We start from the raw sequence: 26,458 nt of genomic DNA on the forward strand, positions 1-26,458 counted from the left end.
CTGACTCCTCGTGGGTGCCTGATAGGAGAGAGGAGGAGGAGGCACATCTCCAACGCGGCAGGATGCCCTCCAGGGGCCAGCTTAAGGGCAGCACACAGACTGCATCACACCGCAGAGCTCTGCATGTGCAGGACGCTGCTGTCTCTGCGCGTTATTCCAAAAGTTCTTCGGTGTGGCCTTTTTTTGAAATGAGTGCATCAGATCGCACCACTGCTATTTGCAACATATGTCTCAAGCGTATCTGGCGTGGTCAAAACCTCACCCGCTTGGGCACCACATGCTTGACCAGACATATGTCGACCTGCCATGCTGTTCGTTGGCATGCGTACCTAAAAGACCCACACCAAAGAACAAAGTGGACCTCTCCTTGCTCCTCATCAGCTGGGATCTCCAACCCCACTATACCTTCAGTCCTCTATGAAATCTGCACTGAGAGGAATGAAGGTGTAGAATTAGGTGTGTCACAGCCAAGTATTTGCAGGCAATCTGCTATCGGTACACCAAAGTCATGTTGTACCAGGCAGATTTCCCTGCCCCAGCTGCTGCACCACTGAAAAAAATTCGCTCCCAGCCATCCACATGCCCAGTGGTTGAATACTAGCTTGGCTAAATTGCTAGCACTTTATCTACTACCTTTTCAGTTGGTAGACTCTGCCCCCTTCCGTGAGTTTGTGGAATGTGTGGTTCCTCAGTGGCAGGTTCCCAAACGCTTTTTCTCACGGAAGGCGATTCCAGCTTTCTACCGGCATGTAGAAGGCAATGTCTTGGCCTCGCTGGACAGGGCGATCAGCCAGCGGTAAGGTGCATATTACCGCTGACTCATGGTCCAGCAGGCATGGACAGGGACATTACCTATCTTTCACGGCGCATTGGGTGACCCTGCTGGCAGCTGGGAAGGATGCAGGACAAGGTGCAGTGGTGTTGGAGGTTGTTGGGCCACCACACCTCCAAAATGTTACTACTGGCGATTCTGACACACCTCTCTCCTCCACCCCCTCCTCTTCTTCTTCCTCCATGGCCTCTTCCTGTGCTTTGTCTTTGGAACCAGTGGTGCTCTGTAGGCATTCAAGAGGCTACACAAGTACGCAGGCAAACAGATGCCATGCGGTGCTTGAGCTGGTGTGCTTGGGGGACAGGAGCCACACTGGGGCAGAGGTTCTGTCAGCTCTGAAGGGGCAGGTTCAGAGGTGGTTGACGCCACGCCAACTTAAGGCAGGAATGGTGGTTTGCGACTATGGCACCAACCTCCTCTCTGCCCTCCGACAGGGACAAATGACCCATGTGCCCTGTTTGGCTCACGTCCTTAACTTGGTGGTGCAGCGGTTCTTGGGCAGGTACCCGGGCTTACAGGATGTCCTGAGGCAGGCCAGGAAAGTCTGTGTGCATTTCCGCCGGTCATATAATGCCAGTGCTCGGCTGGCGGACCTCCAAAAGGAGTTTAACCTGCCCAAGAACCGCCTAATCTGTGACATGCCCACCAGGTGGAACTCAACGTTGGTCATACTGCAGCGGCTGCACACGCAGCAGAGGGCCATCAATGAGTACCTGTGCGACTATGACACCAGGACAGGGTCAGGGGAGCTTGTTTTTTTTCCCCACGCCAGTGGGCCATGATCAGGGATGCATGCACTGTCCTGTCACCATTTGAGGAGGCCACGAGGATGGTGAGCAGTGACAGTGCATGCATCAGTGACACTGTCCCCCTTGTCCACCTGTTGGAGCACATACTGCGTGGAATAATGGACAGGGCACTTGAGGCAGAACAAAGGCAGGAAGAGGAGGACTTCCTTAGCTCTCAAGGCCCCCTTTATCCAGACAGTGTTCCTGCGTGCCCGCCGATCACACAGGAAGAGGAGGAGGAGGATTGTGTCAGTATGGAGGTGGAGCCTGGCACTCAGCATCAGCAGCAGTCTTTAAGGGATCAGTCACAAGAAACACATGGACTTGTACGTGGCTGGGAGGATGTGGCTGCGGACCATGTCATCCTTAGTGACCCAGAGGACTCTGGACCGAATGCCTCAGCAAACCTACGCTGCATGGCCTCCCTGATCCTGCAAAGCCTGCGTAAGGATCCTCGTATTCGTGGTATCAAGGAGAAGGACCAATACTGGCTGGCAACCCTCCTTGATCCACGTTACAAGGGTAAGGTTGCGGACCTTATCTTGCCATCGCAGAGGGAGCAGAGGATGAAACATCTTCAGGAAGCCTTGCAGAAAGGTTTGTGCAACGCGTTCCCAGAGACTGGGAGGTTACAAACTCCTGTTTCTGGAAAACGTGTTGCTGAGGCTTTGGTCAGTCAAAGAAGGAGCGGTGGAGAAGGTGGCTGTCTGACCGATGCTTTCAGACAATTTTTTAGTTCGCAGCCCCAAGGTATGATCGGTTCCAGCAACCATCGCCAGCGTCTGTTTTACATGGTGCAGGAATACCTAGGGGCAATATCTGACTTGGACACCTTTCCCATCGAAAATCCTCTGGGTTACTGGGTCTTGAGGATGGATCACTGGCCAGAGCTTGCACAGTATGCAATTGAGCTACTGGCCTGTCCTACATCCAGCGTTCTTTCGGAACGCACATTCAGTGCTTCTGGAGGCTTTGTAACCGATCACAGGGTGCATCTGTCCATCGACTCGGTCAATCGACTGACCTTCATAAAAATGAATCAGTCTTGGATCACCACCAGCTACCAAGCACCTGATGCTGATGTAACCCAATAATTTTTTTTGAAATCTCATATCCCTTCAAAGACTGCCTATGCTGATGCTGAGTAACTATCCTGAGTAATTATCCTCTTCCTCTTCAATAATCACGCTGATAGCTTGTAAGAACATTTTTGGTTCTGGGCGCCGTCACCAGTGCCTAAGGCCCAATTTTTCAGCCCCTGTTTAACAGGGGCGTGTAATTACAATTTTTGATGCAATACTTTGCAGCAGGGCTCGTTCCTGCGTTCCAACTAGAGTATCTGTGAGGGGTTGCAGTGTTGTGGCACCAGCATCAGTGCCTAAGGCCTAATTTTTCAGCCCCTGTTTAACAGGGGCATGTAATTACAATTTTTGATGCAATACTTTGCAGCAGGGCTCGTTCCTGCATTCCAACTAGAGTATCTGTGAGGGGTTGCAGTGTTGTGGCACCAGCACCAGTGCCTAAGGCCTAATTTTTCTGCCCCTGTTTAACAGGGGCATGTAATTACAGTTTTTGATGCAATACTTTGCAGCAGGGCTCGTTCCTGCATTCCAACTAGAGTATCTGTGAGGGGTTGCAGTGTTGTGGCACCAGCACCAGTGCCTAAGGCCTAATTTTTCAGCCCCTGTTTAACAGGGGCATGTAATTACAGTTTTTGATGCAATACTTTGCAGCAGGGCTCGTTCCTGCGTTCCAACTAGAGTATCTGTGAGGGGTTGCAGTGTTGTGGCACCAGCACCAGTGCCTAAGGGCCAATTTTTCAGCCCCTGTTCAACAGGGGCATGTAATTACAATTCTTTATCTAATATTTCATGGCAGGGCCCGTTTCTGTGCCCACCAAGAGTGAGTGAGGACTTACAGTGTTGTGGCACCAGCACCACCACCACCAAAGGCCCAATTTTTTCAGCCCCTGTTTAACAGGGGCATGTAATTACAATTCTTGATCTAATATTTCACAGCAGGGCCCTGTGAGGGCTTACAGTGTTGTGGCCACAACAACACCTAAGGCCCAAATTTCTGCTGAGTATATAGGGCAGGCCCCTACTTTCAAACATCCAACTTACAAACGACTCCTACTTGCAAACGGAAGGAGACAACAGGAAGTGAGATGAAATCTACCCCTAGGAAGGGAAATTCTCTCCTGTAAGAGTTAATATGGGAAAAACATTTCTCCTTTCCACTGATGCTTTATCACCAATCCTTGTTTCACAAAAAAACCCAAATTTTCAAAAAACATTTGTCATTGGGACAAAAAGTGAGGTTCAATCTTCTGAAGAGGTGCACAGACAGCAAAACAAATGTCACAGGGGTGATAACCCTTCCCTATGTTTTCCAAAAAGCTTAAAAAAGATTGTACCCGTTCAAAATTACAAACAGATTCTACTTAACAACAAACCTACAGTCCCTGTCTTGTTTGCCCCGCCTGTATACTGCTGTTCAGAGTATATAGGGCCTGGTGGCCCCACACCTTTCCTTTTTTAATTTGGGTGCGGGGTTCCCCTTAATATCCATACAAGACCCAAAGGGCCTGGTAATGGACTGGGGGGTACCCATGCTGTTTGTCTCACTGATTTTCATCCATATTGCCAGGACCCGACATCACATTAAACCCGCAAGCAGTTTTAAATGACTTTTTTTCCTTTAAAAATGACATTTTGTGCAGGGACTGTTGAAACACGCACCACTTTACAGGCATACTATAGACACCCCCCAGGTACGATATTTAAAGGAATATTTCACTTTTTTTTTTTTTTTTACTTTAAGCATCATTAAAATCACTGCTCCCGAAAAAACGGCCATTTTTTAAAAGTTTTTTTTGCATTGATACATGTCCCCGGGGGCAGGACCCGGGTCCCCAAACCCTTTTTAGGACAATACCATGAAAATTAGCCTTTAAAATGAGCACTTTTGATTTCGAACGTTCGAGTCCCATAGACGTCAATGGGGTTCTAACGTTTGTGCAAATTTTCGGTCCGTTCGCAGGTTCTGGTGCGAACTGAACCGGGGGGGTGTTCGGCTCATCCCTATTGGTGGACTACGTTTTCCATATAGCCCTCTTGTGGTTGATGTATGTAGATGAAGGTGGAGGATTGTTCTGTATCCCCCCCCCCCTTTTTTCATTTCTCTCTGTTTCCCAGCTCTTTTCTTTACTCTTATCTTCTTATTAGGTCCCCGTGGACCCATTTCCCCCTCTCCCCTGCCCCCACACCTCAGGTTGTAGTTTCAATAGGCTGCCCTTTTATAGGGGAATCTCTGCATGGAGGTGGGTTCTTCCAGCTCCCCTGCCCAGGGACTGTCACTGTCTTGGGTCATTTTGGCGCCATGGTGTGAGGAGAGGGTTGCTCCCTTGGGGGTTTTAAGTGTTACCGACATGTTGTATCTGTTTACTGTTTCCCTGTTGACTTGTTTCTAGGGTTTACTAGTTCTCACTGCTTTATATTTTCCAGGTATCTACCATACAGCTTTAGTCATACTGGGATTCAAAGCACCTGCATTTGTGTTCTCTATTTTTTAAATGCTTTGGTCTTGGTACTTATGTTGCCATGTGCTACACCTACTTTCAACTGTCCATGCTCTACTTGGAATGTCTTTGCTATATTCAATAAATTGTTTATGAAACTAGAAAAACACTCACGGACACTTTACAAAATTCCTTTAATTGAAAGAAAATACACCAAACACATAAAGAACAATGCTGCACATTGCAAATCACATAAATCACAAGGTTACACTACCTGATAAGTACATGACACATTTCTGATAATATATGAGCAAATTCTGGCAGAAAAAAAATGTAAAACCTCACATGTGCTATTCTGAATTATAAGATACCATTATTCATACGTGATCTGATCCACCTCTATCGACTTCTATTTGGTATAATTGGAACAAGGTTGTGCCAGACATGACAGGGTAGAGTCACTTGGGAAACAACCATCAATCAGGAATGTATTTTATTTGAAAAAATAAGTTCTAAATGTTGAGATTTATAACACTACTCATTAAAAAAATGGAATGAATAGATACATCAAAAAAAATTACAATTTAATCAGCATATAACCCAGAAGGCACAAATCATCCACAACTAATTATATTATTATTATTATTATTATTATTATACAGGATTCATGTTGCGCCAACAGTTTGTGCAGCTAATTAAAAAATAAAGAGGGACAGTACAATAAAGCACAGAAAGAACAGGAGGACCATACTCATAGAGCTTTCAATCGATGGTTAGATACCATTAGTTACTAAATGTTTATAGCATACTGGTGCAACACTGGCACATTCGCAAGACTGTTCTTTTGTTGGATCTGCACATGAGTGGTATTGCTGGACTGGTGAACCTCTTCACCTATTTGGTGTAAGTGCACTACATCCTTAGTGAACCCACCTGCGTGCCTTTCACTGTGAGAAGGAGCAGTGAAGCACAACCACAGTGTAGCTCTGAAAACCAAGAAGCAGAGCCCGAGCAGGCTTTGAGCAAGTATGGCTTTCCCATTTCCATACACAGTTAAAAACGTATACGACTTCCGGTTCCGGCGCCGCATGGAGTAGCTGCTCCTCTCCTCGGCTCCCACAGCAAGACCCTAAATCAGCCTGAAAAACCAGCCGGAGCCGCCCCAAACATTCACAGGCTCCTTCGGGTGACTGCCGCCCACACATAGACCGGTTTGTGGAAAAAAACGGCAACCGTTCACACACGGCCCTGACGGCGCCGCCGGCCCAGCTGCAAATTGAGGCCCCGGCTTCGGCCTAAGCGGAGCCTCCTGGTGAAGCACAGCCGGCCGAAATGGAGGTAAGCGGCTGCTTGGCCCCTCAAGCTTCCCTGCATGCCTCATCCCTCCATTCCTCCTCACCACATACCTCCGCTCTACAGGCCCTCTCCCCTCAGGCCTCTGCATCACAATTCACAGGAGACAGCAGCACGGAAAGCATAGCACAGGCTGTGGCAGCTCTGCTATCCCCCATGATTGCTGCCTCTGTGGAGAAAGCAGTGAACGCAGGGATGAAGCAAATCAAGGCCCAGTTAGGAGAGCACACCACCAGATTAAACGATTTAGAGCACCGCTTATCTGGCGTGAAAGAGGAGCTCTACCAGGCCCAGGCCACTGAACAAATGCAGGATAAGACCAATCAATATATTATCCAAAAATTGGACGATTTGGAGAATAGGTCCAGAAGGAGCAACCTGCGATTTGTTGGTGTCCCAGAATCACTCCAAACGCAGGCTCTCTCTAATTCTGCGCCAGGCGCAATCCTGAAGCACTAGGCCTTACAGGCCCCTAAACCGTGGAATGGGCCCACCGCATGGGATCTTTTAACACTGAACGCAAATCACCCCGGCCAATAATCGCTAAATATCTGAACTATTCAGACAAAGCCCTCATCCTACAAAAGTTCAGACAAACCCACTCACTCCAATTTGATGAAATAAGGGTACTGATATTTGTTGATTACTCAATTGAAGCATCAAAAAAACGGAAAGCTTTTCAGGAGGTGTGCACAGAACTCTACAAACAACAAATAAAGTTCACACTGGCGTTCCCGGCCACCCTCCACCTCAAGACCCCGAATGGAGAGCAATTATCTTTCAAAGACCCCTCTGACGCGGAAGCCTTTCTACGGTCTCAGCATGCAGACTTGCACCCCCATACCCCTTCCAAGGCTGCTCCTTTCAACCTCTCCCTGGACCAAAGGAGCCCGCGAAAGGACTCCCCTAAACGCTTCAGGCCCTCAGCCGCAGAGCACCACGGTGTCACCCCTCTCTGAAAGGGAGTCATATTCTGTGTCATCGTCTTTCTCGCCATCAAGGGCACCTACAAGGTACTACCGCACAGTCTGATATTACCAGTTTTCTTTTTTTTTTTTGTCCTGCATCTCAAAGACACTCCTTTTTACTTTTTTTTTTGTCGCTACCAGCTCTACCTGTTTTGTAACCACCATTTTGTTTCTAGGTGACCTATGACAACTACTATGTTTTATGTTATGTTGTTAAGCAATTAACACTTTTTCGGATACAAAATGCATCTGTGTGCTCTACTTCTCCTACTGGCCTCACTGTGTACCTCTTCCCATCTTTATCTTCCCCCTATACATGACCCGAGGCGGCCGAGCATACTCTTCTCGCTAAAGTGGGGGCTCACATGCCACTCTAATAGGGTCTTGTACTGGGAGCTGACCTACACAGTGTCACCATGCGGAAAAAAGAGAAGTTCACGTGATTGTTTGTTATGTTCTTTGTTCAAGTTTCCCCCTCCTACCTCTATTCCCCCCACTTCCCCAAGAACCCCAGGGCTCATGCACTACTCCTGACTCCTCTGCACTACATTACTATCACGAGATCAGAATCTACCTTCCTGATATAAAAAAAAAAAATTTTACTTCACTTGGCCGCCTACACATTGATAAATCTACAACAGCGGCTCAAATCCTTCTTTCCGCCCCCCCAATATGAAAATAGTCTCCTGGAACATAAAAGGCTTTAAATCCCCTAACAAGAGAATGAAGATCCTCAGACATCTTAAAAGACTTAAAGCTGACATCGCCCTACTCCAGGAATCCCACTTATTGTCCCAAGACTTCCACCGTATGAAAAAGCTATTTTTTTTTACAGAAAATCGACATGCCCAAAATCACTCCCCTACAACTAGAAGCTCTCAATGCGCCCATCTCTCTCCCCGAAATCTCAACCACCATCCGCAACCTAACTCCTTCCAAGGCCCCTGGACCTGACAGATTCACTAGTGAATTCTACAAAATATCATAGAACCCACTCTCCACTCGGTATACAACGGTAATGGGTCTGGCGGATCATACCTTCAAACGGGATATCAGGCCATTATCAAATTACTCTCTAAGAAAGGCAAAGACCCCCAAGACCCAGGCTCCTATAGACCAATTTCACTGCTGAATCTGGATGTCAAAATCTTATTCAAGATCATTGCCACCAGACTCGCGGCTATCATTCCCTCACTGATCCACCCTGCCCAATCTGGCTTTGTAAAAGGCAGGACCGCCACCCTGAACATACGCAAAGTCCTGCTGGCCCTAGAACACGTTAAACATGACCCAATCGGAGACTATGCCATCATCACGTTAGATGCCGAGAAAGCCTTCGATAATGTCAGCTTCGAATGGCTCTCCTTGGTAATGTCAAAAATGGGATTCCGCCTCCACAAAGGAACAAGGTTGTCCACAAGGTTGTCCACTGTCCCTGCTCCTCTTCAACATTGCACTTGAACCTTTATCCAGATATCTAGCCCAATCAGCCCCACTTCATGGCATCAAAATTGGTAAACACGACCTGCGCTCTTCCCTTCTTGCGGATGATGTCCTTATATTCTCATCCGACCCCTCCTCCGACATGCCCACTATCAAAAAAATTTTCGATGAATTTAGATCCTGCTCAGGCCTACGTATCAATTATAGCAAGAGCTAAATCCTCCCTATAGGTACCCTCTCCAATCCACCCTGGGCTCAACACTCCATCTTTTCAGTAGCCAAATCCCACATCACCTATTTAGGAATCAAAATAGGGAAACTACATTCCTCTTTGTACCTCCTTAACTACTCCCCACTGATCTCTAAAATACCTCAGGAACTAGCTAACTGGATGGATCTGCCCCTCTCGCTCCTGGGAAGATGTCATCTAGTAAAAATGATTAGTTATGCAAGACTGCTATACCCGATGCAAACTATTCCTCTACTTTTGCAACACAAAGATATCAAACTTCTAAACTCCATTTCAAATTTCAAAATTCCTATGGCAAAACAAAAGACCACGTATAGCCTTAAAAACATTGAGTCTTCCCAGACGCGAAGGGGGAATTAGTCTCCCAAATGTTAGGACTTATAACTTGGCATGCTTATTAAGAATTAGCCTGGACTGGATAACACGTTCCTCCCACTATTCCAATTATCACATGAAACTGAAATGGCTCACCCCTACTCCTTAGTGGCCCTTCTCCACTGCAAATGGTAATCAGTCCCCCCTCCGCACCAACATAACCTCCTCCTGAGAGACACAGCTATAGCCTGGAGAGAAGTCCGGAAACTCCTCAAACTGTCTCCCTTAATGTCTAGCCATCTACCAATTCAAGGGAATCCCTGCTTCCCCCCTGGGCTGGACCATAAACTCTTCACCGTCTGGCAGGAAAAAGGCCTCACAAAATTTTCTTCACTATGTGACATGAAAACAGGACGTCCTCTCCCTTTCCCAACCATTGCGGAATCTTTCTCTCTTCCCCAAGCCCATGCTTTCCACTATGGTCAATGCATCGTATTTTTAAAACAAGAGGTTTAAACCTAATATTACGGACCGAATGCTCCTGGACGACTCCTATAAAATTTCTGAATCTACCAACCTCTCCTACGAGAGACCATCCCCCCTTTGACATCCTCATCTGTAGCGAACTGGAAAAAAGACTTCCCGGACCTGGACTTGGTGCATAAAATTCTACAAGGCCTTAACAAAATACATCAACTGATCCTAAGTGAAATATGGAGAGAAACTCAACTAAAGATCACACATCGAGCCCACATACCCTTCCTATCCTCTAAAACGGATCAAAGCAAAGCCTTCTTCCCCCTCTGCCACCAACCGAGACCATCCCTGACACATCGCTTCTGGACTTGCTCCTCCATATCCATATTCTGGGACCAAGTCCTATCCTACATTTTTGAAGATACCCTACTAAAGCTACCTAAGGACCCACTGCTGCTCATCTTCGGTCACTGGGACCCCCAATTGCTGCCATGGTCATAAACTACCAATACGAATACCAGTGGAATCTCCAATGAACCCCTCTCTCACAAGGACTGGTCTTTGATTTGTCTCCTACTTGCACAGAGAACTATATTGAAATTCTGGACTTCATCTCACTCTCCTACCAATGTTCAAATCAAATGAGAGCTCCTCCTCCTACTATTTAGGGATCGTCTCAACACCGATTTCAAACATGACAAATCCTGCTCTTGCTTGTTTTCCAGATGGCAAACTTTTATGCTTTCAGCTCTCTCTCCAGAGGAACAAGCCAACCTCAGTCAATTTACATTCTCATACTACAGATCTTTACCCTCAAATCTAGAGGACTCAGACCCTCCCAATGGAAAACTCAAAACCAATGGTCTCTAGCTCCTTCCAGCTTCGGCCTGCACCACGACTCTCTCTATAGGATGTCTACCCGACTACTCCACCCACTTTAAACTGCTCCCTTTTCGGTCATGGAACCCCCTCCTCCCCTCCCTTCTTGCTTTAAAGATGAAGTTAACACTACCTATTATACCTCCCTCCCCTATTACTCCACCCCACCCATCCCTCCCACTTCCAGTTGCTCCCCCTCGCCACTTCCTGCAAACATAGGGGTTTTCTGTATACAGATAATGTACGCAGATCCATCCAGGTATCTTCTTTTGTTGATAACTTTTGCCCGGTTGTGCTACTGTATGTACATCTTCTTTAGTTATCTCACCCTGGTATATATGTCTACAACCCCTAGATACCTTGCTCTCAAAATATTTTGTAAAAAAAAAAAAAAAATGTCTTTATAATTGCTCTTCCTTTGTTAATATGTTTGGTTTTTATAACTCAATAAAAACTTTTTGAAAAAAAAAAAAAAACGTATACCACCCCATGTCCAATATTCCACCCCAGTTGACCCTTTGAGGCAAGGCGTCTTTCCATTGACTCATAAATCCTGGCACCTTACACTTCTTAAGTTCTTACCAATTGCAAAATCCCGTAACTTTCTGCCACCTTTCAATCTGTAAAACCTTCCTTACGTGCCGACTTTAGCACATAGCGGGGAGCTCCAATGACCAATGTGTATAAATTGTACAATCTGTGGAAATCTGTGAAAAATGTCACAAGCCAGATATCAGATTATTTACTGTCCCCTATCTAAGAGCAATAAAGTTCATTTAAAAAAGTGTAAAAAAGGTAAAAGTACACCCAAACACTTTAACCCCCCCCCCCAAAAAAAAAAAATTAAACCCACCTGCCCTCACATACACTCTGACCGAAGGTGCATACATATAAAAACATGTTACATATCGCTGCATTTGCCAGAGTTGGATCAGTAAGTCTAGGCCAATAATTAATGGTTAGCTCTAAACCGATGACCTGTAGGGGCTTTAAATGAGTCAATTATGGAAAATTTGGGGCGTCAAAGTTTCTTGTAGTTTCATGGTAGGTGGACTTTTAATTCTTGACATGTTGAGTATCTATTGTTACCAAACAATTGATTACAAAGATTGCATTTGTGTGCACTAAAATCAACTTTAGTGTACGTTTTACAAAAAATGTGCGCTTGATAAACTGTTGCGCTACTAAAATTTTGGACTTCCATCATTTTATTCTCCAGGGTCTCTGCTTTCAGTATATATATATATATATATATATATATATATATATATATGACTTCTGCAGCAGCTGGAGGAAGATCAGATGCACTGAGAATGCAATGTCTATATGGTCACTTCAGTCTCAATGTCCTTTCACACGAGGTGGGTGCCTTATGCCGCGTACACACGGTCGGACTTTACGGCGGACTTTGCCCGGCGGATTTTTCGACGTACTTTCCGACGGACTTTGTGAATGAACGGACTTGCCTACACACAATCCACCAAAGTCCGTCGAATTCGTACGTGATGACGTACGACCGGACTAAAACAAGGAAGTTCATAGCCAGTAGCCAATAGCTGCCCTAGCGTGCCTTTTTGTCCGTCGAACTAGCATACAGACGAGCGGACTTTTCGACCGGACTCGATTTCAACGGATAAATTTTAAACAAGTTTAAAATCTAAGTCCGTCCAACTTTTGAGAAAACAAAGTCCGCTGGAGCCCACACACATCGAATTGTCCGACGAAATCCAGTCCGCCGGGCAAAGTCCGCCGTAAAGTCCGCTCGTGTGTACGCGGCATAAGATTCATGTACCTGTTTGCAACACCATCAATCCTGTACATAAATCTGTCATCCACACCAACATTTATTATGTGGAGGCCCACCAGAATTCTAAAGAGTGTTGAAGACCCTCTATATAAATTCCCCTAAATGTTGTACCTCACGGTGTTCCATGAAGGGCTTTTTGGAGCCACCTCAACATAATCTGACTGATTCTGCTTTCTACCTATGGTTAATTGGGTGCCGTTTAGACCTCGCCATAGCTGCAAGCACCATTGTTGGTTTTTCCAACTTTCTTTCTGGTGGGGCTTAATGGCTCTTTCCATGCAGTAATGGCAAATTTTAGATTTATACCAGCCAAACATGGTTCGAATCTTGGACGGTTCAGCAAGAACCAGCTGAGATTCCAATTATTGGGCAGACTGAATGTACCAAGTTGATCGATCAATCAACTTGGGTACAACCAGCCTGCCGGATTTGCTTCTGATTATTGCAAGCGGCTGCTATAGCCGCTAGCAATGATCACTGTCTTCTCCTGGCGGGCAAGACAATTGCTCAGCAGGAGGGATTCCCCTGTCAACACCGTCTGTGTTGATGGGGGAATCGTGCAAATTTCTTTCCTGCAATCCATGGTTGCAAGAAAGAAATTTGCACCATCTACGGGCTGCCTTGAACCAGGTAAAAAAAAAAAAAAGAAGGCATTAATTAGAAACCAACAACACATTTTTTTACTGTCATTCAGGAAAAAGTAAAAACAGGAAATTCAGTAAAAAATATGCTCTGCCAAAAAAATCAAAATTGTCGTGGCCATCCAGTCTTGGGGGGATTCTTGAGGAGGTAATTCAATTTGTTTTTTATTTGTTTTTTGTCCTCTGGTTTTGAGTCTCCAAATGCTTTTCTGACCTCTTTCATTATAGCATCAAGCAGATTATTTGGAATGGCCCTTTTACCTCCATAGCCATCAAAATTAACCTCTTTTTTTGCCCATTTTTTAAATATATTATATGGCACAAGGTGCATGAATAAAAGGCAGGAATATACTGATGGCTTGCCTTTGTGGTCTTCTTTCATACGGTTAATATTTTCATCTGTCAGTGAATTTAGTGTTATGTCAGGCAGAGGTTTTCCTCTTGGTATTGTACATCTCTTCTTTTCAGTTCCCTTTATTTGTTTAGCTGGCTGGTCTTCTTTTGTTGAATTCTGACTTGAATCAGTACAAGAATTGGTTGGATGATGCTCATGTCCATTTTTTTGTCTCTGGCGACCTTGGCTGCAAGAACCGTAGTTTGTTCTGTCTCTCAATGCTTTTAAAGACAAAGGAAAAACAAAATATATGTGTATTTAAAATCTTTTTTATGTCATTTTGTTAAAAAGACAACAACATTTATTTTCTGACTCCCAGGGACAGTTTGAAGTTTAGCAAAAGATTTCCTGATTTTTAGTATGATGGTAACATAAGTTCTTCTTCATGTTTTGTTCTGTAACTAACCAAGTCATACATGTAACACGCATTTTTGGGTGTTTTTTTGCATGCACTCCTGTTGAAATCAGAATAAACAGAAACCCAGTGATCTCCTAACTTCCTGTAGTGAGCTGATGACACACTGCCTCTGCTGTATTGAAATTCCAAGCAATCTTGCCTGAGTTCTTCCCCAATGGACTACAGAGCACCTCCCTCTTCACATCTCCATAACATAAGGAAAGGTGTTCTCTAGTACAGTGGGGCAGAACTGGGCAAGACTGATAACACTGCATAACAAAAGTGGATGATATTATAGATAGTTGTGATTAGGGCTTTTTTTTTTTTTTTTTTTTTTTGAGAATAGGTGCAGAACCTCCCCCCCCCCCCCCTTCTGAGTCACCCTTAGTTTCTGATTTCTACCCAACTCCCTGTAACGCCCCTTTTAGAGAATACAAAACCAAGTATCATTTTGTGCTACTAAGTGAATTGCACGGAATTTGTTATGATAACAAAAAACACAGTAAAATAGTTCCCTTGCAGTGAGCAACGATAGACCCCACCCCAGCAATGACAGGTCCTCTACACAACAATGGACCCTGGCAACAAAATTCCACTCCAGCAGCAATAGGCCCCCAGCAGCAACAACAAATCTCCCAGAGGCCAGCATCACGGTATCTTTGGAAGAGCTGATATCCAATGTGGCAGCTCAAGGATAAATCCCAGAGCATAAGGGAGGAAGAAGACAGCCTCATAGTGCAATATGTTTCAACAAAAGGGTTTATTAACCACTTCAGCCCCGGAAGGATTTACCCCCTTCCTGACCAGAGCACTTTTTACAATTTGGCACTGTGTCGCTTTAACTGCTAATTGCGCGGTCATGCAATGCTGTACCCATACAAAATTTGCATCCTTTTCTTCCCACAAATAGAGCTTTCTTTTGATGTTATTTGATCACCTCTGCGGTTTTTATTTTTTGCGCTATAAATGGAAAAAGACCGAAAATTTTGAAAAAAAAATGACATTTTCTACTTTTTGTTATAAAAAAAATCCAATAAACTAAATTTTAGTCATACATTTAGGCCAAAATGTATTCGGCCATATGTCTTTGGTAAAAAAAATGTCAATAAGCGTATATTTATTGGTTTGCGCAAAAGTTATAGCGTCTACAAATTGGGTACATTTTCTGTAATTTACACAGCTTTTAGTTTATGACTGCCTATGTCATTTCTTGAGGTGCTAAAATGGCAGGGCAGTACAAACCCCCCCCCCCCCAAATGACCCCATTTTGGAAAGTAGACACCCCAAGGAAATTGCTAAGAGGCATGTTGAGCCCATTGAATATTATTTTTTTTTGTCCCAAGTGATTGAATAATGACAAAAAAAAAAAAAAAAAATTACAAAAAGTTGTCACTAAATGATATATTGCTCACACAGGCCATGGGCATATGTGGAATTGCACCCCAAAATACATTCAGCTGCTTCTCCTGAGTACGGGGATACCACATGTGGGACTTTTTGGGAGCCTAGCTGCGTACGGGACCCCAAAAAAGAATCACCGCCTTCAGGATTTCTAAGGGTGTAAATTTTTGATTTCACTCTTCACTGCCTATCACAGTTTCGGAGGCAATGGAATGCCCAGGTGGCACAAAACCCCCCCAAATGACCCCATTTTGGAAAGTAGACACCCCAAACTATTTGCTGAGAGACATGGCGAGTATTTTGCAGCTCTCATTTGTTTTTGAAAATGAAGACAGGCAAGAATTTTTTTTTTTTTTTTTTTAATTTTCAAAACTTTGTGACAAAAAGTGAGGTCTGCAAAATACTCACTATACCGCTCAGCAAATAGCTTGGGGTGTCTACTTTCCAAAATAGGGTCCCGTGCGCGGCTAGGCTCCCAAAAAGTCTCACACATGTGGTATCCCCGTACTCAGGAGAAGCAACAGAATGTATTTTGGGGTGTAATTTTACATATTCCCATGGCATGTTTGAGCAATATATCATTTAGTGACAACTTTGTGCAAAAAAAAAAAAAAAAAATTTGTCTTTTTCCCGCAACTTGTGTCACAATATAAAATATTCCATGGACTCGACATCCTCTCACCAAATAGCTTGGGGTGTCTACTTTCCAAAATGGGGTTATTTGGGGGGGGGGGGGGGGTTGAACTGTCCTGGCATTTTATGCACAACATTTAGAAGCTTATGTCACACATCACCCACTCTTCTAACCACTTGAAGACAAAGCCCTTTTTGACACTTTTTGTTTACATGAAAAAATTATTTTTTTTTTGCAAGAAAATTACTTTGAACCCCCAAACATTATATATTTAAAGCAAATGCCCTACAGATTAAAATGGTGGGTGTTTCATTTTTTTTTTCACACAGTATTTGCGCAGCGATTTTTCAAACGCATTTTTTGGGGAAAAACACACACTTTTTTAAATTTTTTGTTCAAATAATTTTATTGGTAAATAACAAGCATTTGTTACAAGCTTTTCAGTACAGGGTATTGTGTACATATAAAGCAGTATGCATCTTAACAAGTTAGGATAATGATGACATAAGAAGGGTAAAAGCTTACAAACATTATACACTCTGTCAAGTAGCTCAAGATCCAGTAAAACTGAGCATGCTAACATTAAGAGGGACCGTGGTCCCTAATTTAGACACAATATATCACTGGTGATTATAGGCATGGGGTCGGTCTTGATAAACAGCCGAGACCAACTCAACGGAGAAAAAAGAAAAAGAGACAGAGTATACTACCCATATTATCAGGGATAAATAAGGGGGGAAGTGGAAAGAGAGTGAGGAGCATAGAGAAAAGGGGAGCAGAAAGGAAAAAGTGAGGGAGAGCTGAGAAGAGGTGGTGGGGCGGTCGGGACGCGCGGGCACCGGTATGGTTTCAAAAATCATAAGTGGTTATTAGAACTATCTCAGGGTTCTAGCAGGCTCTTGTCGATGTCTGGGGGCAAGAAGTGCTCTATCCATGGTTGCCAAATTCTGAAGTGCTGTGGGACTTTATTATTGTTGCTTCAATTTTGCTGTGTATCATTGCCTGGGTAATTCTATTTTTCATTTCAATTATGCTAAGTGCTGGTGTCTTCCAAGCTTTAGCTATCGTTTGCTTGGCTGCTGTAAATAGGCGGAGAAGGAGACAGCATTGGGCTCTGGTGTAGTCTTGGGGTATAAGGTTGAGTAGAGCTATAGTTGGGTTAGGTTCTAAAGTAACATGGTGGAGAGTGGAAGCCATCTGGAATGTTGTTGCCCAGAAACATTGCACTAGTGGACATGTCCACCAGATGTGGATGTGTGTTCCTTTATCTTTGCAACCCCTGAAGCAGGTCGGGGGATATTCAGGTAGGAATTTGGCAATTCTCGATGGGACCAGGTACCATCGCATGAGCACCTTGTAGTTTGCTTCTGAGGCAACAACATTTTGGGATGAATTTTTCGTGTTAGTCCATATGGAGGACTAGTCTTCTGCCTCTAGATCGATGTTTAAGTCTTTAGACCATTGCTGCGCATAGGTGGGGAGATTTGTGGATGGTGTCTTGAGGTGAGTGTAAAGGCGAGAGATGATACCTGGTGCGTGCGGGTCCGAGTCGCACATATTCTCAAACTCAGTTAGGGTATCCAGTCCAGAACTGGATTTTAAATTTGTTTTGACAAAATGAGCAATTTGGAGGTAACGAAAGCATTCTCTAGGTGAAAGATGCGCTTGCGCTTGTATAGCTGGAAAAGATTTTATAGAGTTACCACTAAGTAGGTCACATATGCGAGTCAGACCCGCTTGGGCCCAGGTTTGAAACAGGGCTGGTTCAGTGTATGCTGGGTAGAACAGCGGGTGGCCTAAAAAGGATAAAAGTGGGGAGTGTGGTGAGATCAACTTAAAGGGGGTTCGCAATCTATCCCAAAGCTTGAGGGTGCATTGCGTTATTGGGTTGGTTATAGTGCCACGTGCCACTGGGGGGAGCCACAGTAAATTGGTGACTGTAATTGGGTGGAGATCTATGGCCTCAAGGCTGACCCAGAGCGGAGTTTCATTCTTAGAATAATATAGAATAGACTGGGCCAGTCGGACTGCGTGGTAATAATGTAAGAAGTTGGGTATACCAAGACCTCCATTAAGCTTGTGGCAGAGTAATACCGATCTGGCCACTCTAGGTTTAGTGGGGCCCCAAATGTATTTAAAAATTCGGTTTTGTATGGTCCTATGATAGTAAGGGGGGATCGCTATCGGGAGTACCCTATATAGATATAGTAATTTCGGTAGCAAGGACATTTTCACAGCTGCCACTCGTCCCAGCCAGGAGACACATAAGGGCTGCCAGGAATTAAGCAGAGAAGAGAGTTGGGTTAGCATTGGGAGGTAATTGGAGTGGAATAAATTCAGTGGGTCACTGGTCAATTTAATCCCCAGGTAGGATATGGATGTTGTGTACCAATTAAAAGGGTAGTTTTGGCGAAGTAACTCGAGATCGGTTTGTGGTAGTGACACATTGAGGGGCTTGGATTTCGCTTGGTTGACTTCTAACCCGAAGACCAGAGCAAACTTATCTAAAATGCGCATGAGGTTTGGTAAGGTTGTGTGTGGCGATGTGACGAACAATAATGCATCATCTGCGAAAAGGCATAATTTATGTGTGGTAGAAGTTATCTCCAGACCACGAACATCAGGGTTTGCTCTGATCAAGGCTGCCAAAGGTTCTATTACGAGAGCAAATAAAGGGGAGATAGGGGGCAACCCTGGCTGGTTCCACGAGAGATGGGAAAGGGATCTGAGCGGAATCCTGAGTATTGTACGTATGCTTGTGGATGGTTATATAAGGCATTGATCCAACCAAGGAAATGTGGGCCGAAGCCCCAGCGTTGGAGGATATAAAGAAGATAGGGCCAGGAAACTGTATCGAATGCTTTCCTTATATCTAGGGAGAGGAGGTGCATCGGTATTTTACATGATCGGGCTAAATGTTGCAGAAGGATTACACGTCTAACGTTATCACTGGCTTGCCGCTTGGGTATAAAACCAACTTGGTCCTTGTGTATTAGACTGCCAATAATCGGGTTAAGGCGTAAGGCTAAAATTTTGGCCAGGATCTTTATATCAATGTTTAGCAAAGAAATTGGCCTAAAGTTAGACCACACTGTATTGTCTGTGTTTGGTTTCGGAATCATAGAAATAAGTGCTGTCAATGTGTCACGACCAAAGGAATTCTGTCTGAGTAAAGCGTTGAATGCGTTAGTGAGGAGAGGGGCGAGTTCAGCCGCAAATTTTTTATAGTAGAGACTGGGGAGGCCGTCCGGGCCCAGACGTTTATGTGGTTTAAGTGTCTTAATGGCTGCTAAGACTTCCTCAACCGTGATCGTACTCTCCATAGACTCGCGACTATCATTGGATAGCGTAGGGATTGGCAGATTGTGGAAAAGCTTTTCTGCTTGACGTGTGGGAAAAGCAGCCCCTGCCTCATAGAGTTTCGACAATTGTCTACGGAATTCGGAGAGCACCTTGATCGGGTTACTAGTAACACTATCTTTAGTCAATCTGAGTCTGATGGGGACACGAACACGATCTGGTCTGCGAAGACGCAAGGCCAGAAAGGTATCTGGTTTGTTGGCTTTGGTGTAGATTGTGTGGTTGGACCTGCGTATAGCCTTATCAGCCGATTCAGCTAGTAGGATGTCAAGTTCCAATTTGATTTTGTCTAGAATTCGTTTATGAGCCTCAGTAGGGGAAGATTGAAACTGAAGGAAACTCTGGTGATAGTCTGACTCGAGCTGTTGTTGTTTGCGGATTCTGTCTTTCTTGAGGTGGGATGCGACTGAGATACATGTGCCTCTGATCACTGGTTTGTGTGCCTCCCAAAGGAGCGTGGGGGAGATATCTGGGGTGGTGTTGTGTAGCAGATAATCTTTGAGGGCAATTTGGATATCTAGACAGTATGATTGGTTGGTTAAGAGTGCATCGTTCATGCACCATGTTCTGTTTGTGGGTTGTGGTATCAAGGAAGATACTGCGGTGATCACGGCACAATGGTCTGTCCATGTAATTGGCTGGATATGGGATTGAAGTAGGATTGGTGCAGATGCTATGGAAATGAAGATATGATCAATCCTGGAGAAGGATTTATGGGGCTGGGAGTAAAATGTAACATTTTTCTTAATGGGGTTGCATTCCCTCCAAGTGTCCAGAAGAGAAGCCTTTAGTATTTGTCTTCGAAATTAAATTGCGCTGAGGGGGTATAGTGTTCAGGAGTATAGGGTGACCTGTCTAGGTGCGGTTGTAGAACTGAATTGGAGTCGCCACACAGGAACAGGGTTCCTTTACTGTGTGTTTTTACTACCTGTAAAAGGTGTGAGAAGAAGGGATTAGGGTTTGCATTAGGGGCATAATAGGAAACGAAGGTGGCCGTTGTATCCTGTAGTAACCCCACTAAAATTAGATACCGACCCCCTGGGTCTTTTATTTCGGACTGTAGGGTGAATGGGGTGGTGTGATGAAAAGCGAGTAGAACCCCTCTATGTTTTGTTTCCGCTGAAGCGGTGAATACCTGTGGGTATTTAGAGCTAAAGAAGCCCGGGGTGTGATGTTTGGAAAAATGAGTTTCCTGGAGGGCTACCACACTAGCTCTTAGGGATGCAAATGTTTGGAAAGCCTTCACCCGCTTATGGGGTGAGTTCAGTCCTTTAACATTTAAGGTTAGTATATTTAGTGGGGCCATTGATGGGTATAATGGGGGACCCTATCAGGTGGTAAGGGGCCCGCGCGAGCTGACCGACCAAGAAGAAGGGGGCGAGGAGTAGTAAAGTAAGGTGAGAAAAAGAGAAAAGAGGGGAAAGGAGGGGGAAGGGAAGTGAGCGTAGGGCAATGCACTGAGACACAGTCCATATAGGGAGACTGCGGGTCAGTACCGCCCGACTGGGTAGTGCACCAACTCCACGACCAGTAAATTAGTCAAAGAGCGGGTGCGCTGTAAGAGAGGGGTGCAATGACTGCTCCCCGCCGCAAACGGAGATAACAACATCAATACAATTTGTAAGTTCTGCTGACATCAAAGTAATTACAGATAGCCATAAATACTTAAGTAGGAATATGTTTAAGAAACGGGTTATTCATATCAGGGGGTATGGGGGTAGGGGAAGGGGAACTGGAGAGGAAGGGGAGGAGGGGGGGGGATAGAGGGGGAGGGAGAGGGGATGGGAAGAAGGAAGAGGTAAGGAAAAGACGGGGTGAGGAGGAGCTAGGGTGGGAGGAAGAGGGACGTTGAAAGGGGGAGGAGGGGGAATGGGGGAGAGGAGAGTGGGGGGGAGGGGAGTGGGGGGGGGGGAGAGGAATGGGGAGGGGAAGAAGACGGGGGGGAGGGAACGAATAAAAGGACTGGATACGATGAGTTACATTAAGTATAGTGTAAAAACTCAAAACCGATAGCCTAGACTGTGCTAACATTCCATCATTTAGTGAAAGGGGTGCGAGCAGCAAAGACCATAAAGCTAAGCAGATATGTTATACTGGCACCTACTTAAAGTAAATTGAAGGTATACACTTTACTGTCTTGTGTGTGAGTTTGCAGAACAATACCATAATGAACAATAAAACATAAAACGTAAAACCTAAAAAAAAAAGGAAAAACAGTAGTAATATGACTGAACCTGAGAGGGCCCAAAGGGGCCTAGATGCCCTGGAGATTAATGTTCAGGACGCGAAGAAAACCTGGCGAGCTGTAGTCGTCGAACAGGTCTCAGCTGTTGTCAAGTCTTCTTGGTGAAATCAGAAGTCACTTTCTGTGAATACCACCGAGGACCTGTGTGCAAAAAAGAAAAAATGGACAAAAAGGCAGTTTGCAAGTTATCAACGTAGAGCTTGGGATTTCGGGCTTGGGTGGTAGCTTCCAGACGATCGGGCCGGGGTCCCCTTCCGGATTGAAGCGGGATCAGGATTGCTTCGTTTTGGGGTCGTGGCATATGGGTGGGAGGCTGATCGAGCCGGTGTGCGAGGAAGAGATGTTTCTGAATGATGCGCCGGCGGTGTCAGGTGGAGCGATTCCAGGAGCTTTTGGAGTGATTCCGGCATGGTACAGGTATGCTGTTGTCCCAGGTGGGAGAATTGAAGGGCAAACGGGAACCGCCACATGTACTTGAGCTGGTGCTGTTGCAAGATTTGCAGCTGGGGTTTCATAGCACGGCGCTTTGCGATAGTGAGGGGTGCTAGATCAGAGAACAGCTGGTACGTGTGGTTCTGGAACTGTAAAGAGTTCTTGTTGCGGGCTGCTGTTAACAGCTGTTCCTTTGTACGAAAGAAATGCAGCTTAACAATAATGTCACCTGGCGGGCCATCCGCCTGGCGTCGTGTTAGTGCCCTGTGGATTCTATCGAACCCAAGGCGCTCGATAGGTATGGGGGGTGAGAGTTCCTGAAACAAAGCGGTGGTAAAAGATTGGATATCATCAATCGACTCTGGTATACCACGGAGGCGCAGATTGGATCTGCGAGATCGATTTTCTGCGTCCTCTAAACGAGAGAGTAACATAGCATTCTCCTCACGAAGAGCCATTTGTTCTTGGGCCTGCTCCTGAATAGTTAGTTCCATGTTGTCCACCCTAGTTTCTAAATCTGCTGTGCGCTGACCTAGTTCACGAATTTCACGAGTCAGACTGCTAGTTATCTGGTCAGATGTGGATTTTAAACTTTTATTAAGCAGCCAAACATCAGCAAAAATAAATGCACATAAAAAACAGAGCGGTGGTTTGCACTAGCCAGTTCAAACAGTAAGACGTCTCACAATAGGCTCCACCTGACTAGTTTCTCCATAATAGGCTTCAGCTGGAAAAGGAGGCTCCTATGCTCTGGGATTTATCCTTGAGCTGCCAGATTGCATATCAGCTCTTCCAAACATACCGTGATTCCTGTGTCCATTGAAAAACCGGTTCCACTTTTACAGCTTAAGGTGTTGGAGCCTGATGGGATCATTATCCACTTTTACAGCCTCCAGTCTGTTGGAGCATGGTGGGATTATTATCCAATGCTTGAAACTACTGCTATCTGGTAAGAAGCAAATCTATGTGGTGATGGGATATTAAAGTCTTTGTGTTTTGAAGAGCACTGAAGTTCCCTTATATTTGGTTCACGCAATTTCCTTGAAGAGCACAGAAGTTTTCACATACTTGGTTCATTGAGTTCCATTTTGTATAAGGGTTTGCCAGTTGGACATTTTGTATGCACATCTTTTTATGTACCTTTTATGAACTGAATCGTATATTTTTCACTGAGTCATTTTTATACACTTGTTTTTGTAGGAGTGGACTTTATGCCCCTCAGTTTTTATTATTTTTGCACTGTGAATATTCTTATAGATTAGCACACCTGTTTCTTTTAATTACATATAACCCATGACCAATTCAAGATTCAAGAAGCATCTTGAGGGCTGAGGTGACAATTCCCTTCAGAGGTGAATGGTCAAAGATTATAGTCCACCCCACATCCCTATCCCCAAAAATTGAGGAACATGAGATATGTACTTGTCCAGGAGTGTGTTCTGAACAAAACGTCTACAAAACTTTCTCTATGAACTTCCCACCAACATAATAAACCATATTGCTCAAAACCACAATTTCAGTTTTGTTCTATTTGTATTTTTGTAGTCTTTATCTTTGTGAACGGTGGGGGTGGATCAATCATCTGCTCATCTTCCATTCAGATATCCTGTGTTGTTCATAGAAACTGTAGTATGGCTTCCATGAATAGTGGATCTGACAGGAAAAAGGTTGGCATAGTAAGGCTCTATTGATGAGAACTCCTGACAGTCCCTTAACTATATTAACCACCATCACAAGGGAAGATTTACAGCAGCAAGGATAGGGGTAGAAGTAGGGGTAGAGGTAGGAGCCATATGACAGAGTAAGATTACTAAAAGAAGAATTAACAAGGGGCACATCATACTAAATCAAAGTTATGTACCTTGTGATGGATTTTCTGTTCTTGTTCTTAGCTAAAATTAGGCTAAATATATAGCGCACCCCAAAAGAGCCTCTGGAAAATGTGGGACTTTCCCCCTTAGAGCACACACAGCATCTTTGGCATTCTTCCTTTCACTCAAAAGATCAGTCTAGGGGAATGGTGAACTTAGACAGGGATAGAGAGCATGGGACACCCCAGAACTGCAAACTGTACAACTTGAGGACTGCTTCACTTCTGGCTGCAGTTCACAAACAGCTGACTGCACAAATTCATAGTTGCCAACTGTCCCAAATTTCCCGGAACATTCCCGATATTTAGACCTTTGTCCAGGTTTTCCCAGGAAATGTCCTGGGAAATCTGCGGTTTGCCAATTTTATTCATTTTTTGTTTTTTTTCCCGCCACTAGACGTCCGCAGCCGGCACTGGTGAATTGTCTCCACCGGGTGCCATTTTACAGAAGACCTGCTATCATGAGGAAGAAACAAGAGGCGGAACCCAGGCTCCGCCTCTTGGTTCTTTCCTTCAGCCTGCATGAGCTGGTCTTCTGTAAATGGCGCAGAGATCAAATCACCAGTGGCGTCGCTACTGGGGTGTGGCCCGCACCTGAGTGAAGAAGGGTGACAGTGTCTTCCCCAGCCAGAGTTCTGGAACCCCCGAGTCACCTCCATTCCCTCTGTTTAGAGAGCCCTCCAGGACAAACAAACTTTTAGCACACTTTTGCATCCCAGGCAGTGGCTTCTGGCTGAACTTGCACAAAGGAATGCTCCACTGGATCTCTAGGCTGACTGTCACCTGTACACTTCCCAGAGTTTCAAAGCTACACACTCTGAAACACTTCAGCGCTGGTGTCTTGTACTCACTTTGCCACAGAATCATCGGTTGCCTCCTGCCAATATCCACCAGGTTCTTTCTAGGGGGGGAGATGTAGAACACCACTTCTGGACAACTTGGGCTCCCACAGCTCCCTCCTTGACCCAACTAGATCCTTGGACTAGAACTTGCAAATTGGCCCCCAAGCTTAGCCTAGTTGGGACCTTGGTGTCTTCTGGCTGGCTTCCTTCCAGACTTCTGCCTTAGGGGGCAGAGCCCTCAATAGAGGTCTTCTCCAGCAGAACTGAACTGGATCCAGGAACACTGCACTCTGCTGCTCAGGTGTCAGACTATTTATGGGCTTTTGTCACCTCCTATTAGGCACACCTTCAGGGATTGGCTGGAGTCCCATACATATTCAGGCTGTCCTTCCTCCCATTATGCTTCTAGAGTCCTCTAGAAGACAGAGGAAGCAATCAGAGCAGCAGCCCGTGAAACACTGAGCAAACCTCAATATTCAACCCCTGCTCCTCTGATTACAGTGGAGCTAAACTAAATGTGCGTAGCAGTCTGCTTTAACTAGGAAAATTTCTAACTCACAGGGTAGCTTGAGAAATCTCAGAAGTGTGTGCTAATTGCTAGACTGCTTGTGTGTGGTGACCCAGCTAGATCTGGGTAGAGCCTGATTTTAGTGGATTATTTGTATATGCAGTTTTGTACAGCTTTTGTCCCTGTCCAGACTGGGAAATGTGTAGTTCTCACAACAATCTGCCAGTGTGCTGGTTGCTTTCAAAGGATGCGACACAGGCAGGGCTGGCCCAAGACATTGCGCTGCCTGGGTCCAAGACTGGGAGGCCTCCCAGAGGTAGCTGGCCGCGCTGTAGCCGTCAATCGGCTATAGCGTGGTCAGTAAGTGGGAGGGACTTGGGCCCTGGGATGAGTAAACATACATAGAGCAAGCAATTAAGCCAGCCTGCCACTCACATTACCTAATTTTTACTATAAACATAGAACTCACCAAATGGCAAAGTGGTACCTGAGCCTCTTATTCCGTCTTGCAGCACTGGTGGTGTCAGTGATGAGCGGGTAGTTGTGCTGTGGTATGCTGTCATGTGATGTGCTTCGGGACTTCCAGCCAGGAAACCTTCTCCACTCCCTAACCCATGCACTGCTCTGGCTCCGCTGTACAAGCCATTCCCACCCCACGCTGCTTCAAACCAATGCAGCCCGTCCCGCTCCCTAGCAGGAATGTACACAGGAGCAGAGCACCGACACTATATGCTGATCTGGAGGCAGACACACACACACAGTGATATCACTAGCGTTGGTGTCACCCCCCCCTCCACCAATTATAGTAGCCCCCCTCAGTACAAACCCCCCTCCACTAAGTATAGACCCCCCTCAGGACAAACCACCCCCCTCCTCTATTAGTACAGAACCTCCCCATGACAAACCACCCCCCCTCCTCCATAATTACAGACCCCCTCAGAATAAATCCCCCCCTCCATCAGTACAGACCCCTCTTAGGATAAACCCCTTCTCCAGATCCCCCCTCTATTAGGACAGACCCCCTTTAGAATACACCCCCCCTCCATTAGTACAGACCCCCCTCAGGATAAATCGCCCCCGCCCCTCCGAATGCTCAAACTGT

General features: G+C 45.3%; 1 protein-coding gene across 7 annotated transcripts in view; it reads right to left on the reverse strand.

Moving 5' to 3' along the window:
• Positions 1-13,289: 13,289 nt before the first annotated feature.
• The window catches only part of LOC141148316 (uncharacterized), a 254,846-nt gene continuing 241,677 nt past the window's right edge, over positions 13,290-26,458 (reverse strand). For all 7 annotated transcript variants that reach the window (XM_073635643.1, XM_073635642.1, XM_073635641.1 and 4 more), the window contains one exon: positions 13,290-13,888. In XM_073635643.1, coding sequence (XP_073491744.1) covers positions 13,377-13,888 — 512 coding nt within the window. In that variant the 3' untranslated portion in view covers positions 13,290-13,376. The remainder of the gene's footprint in view (positions 13,889-26,458) is intronic.

The sequence above is a fragment of the Aquarana catesbeiana genome, linkage group LG06 (assembly GCF_042186555.1).
Source record: "Aquarana catesbeiana isolate 2022-GZ linkage group LG06, ASM4218655v1, whole genome shotgun sequence".
Taxonomy (NCBI): Eukaryota; Metazoa; Chordata; class Amphibia; order Anura; family Ranidae; genus Aquarana; species Aquarana catesbeiana.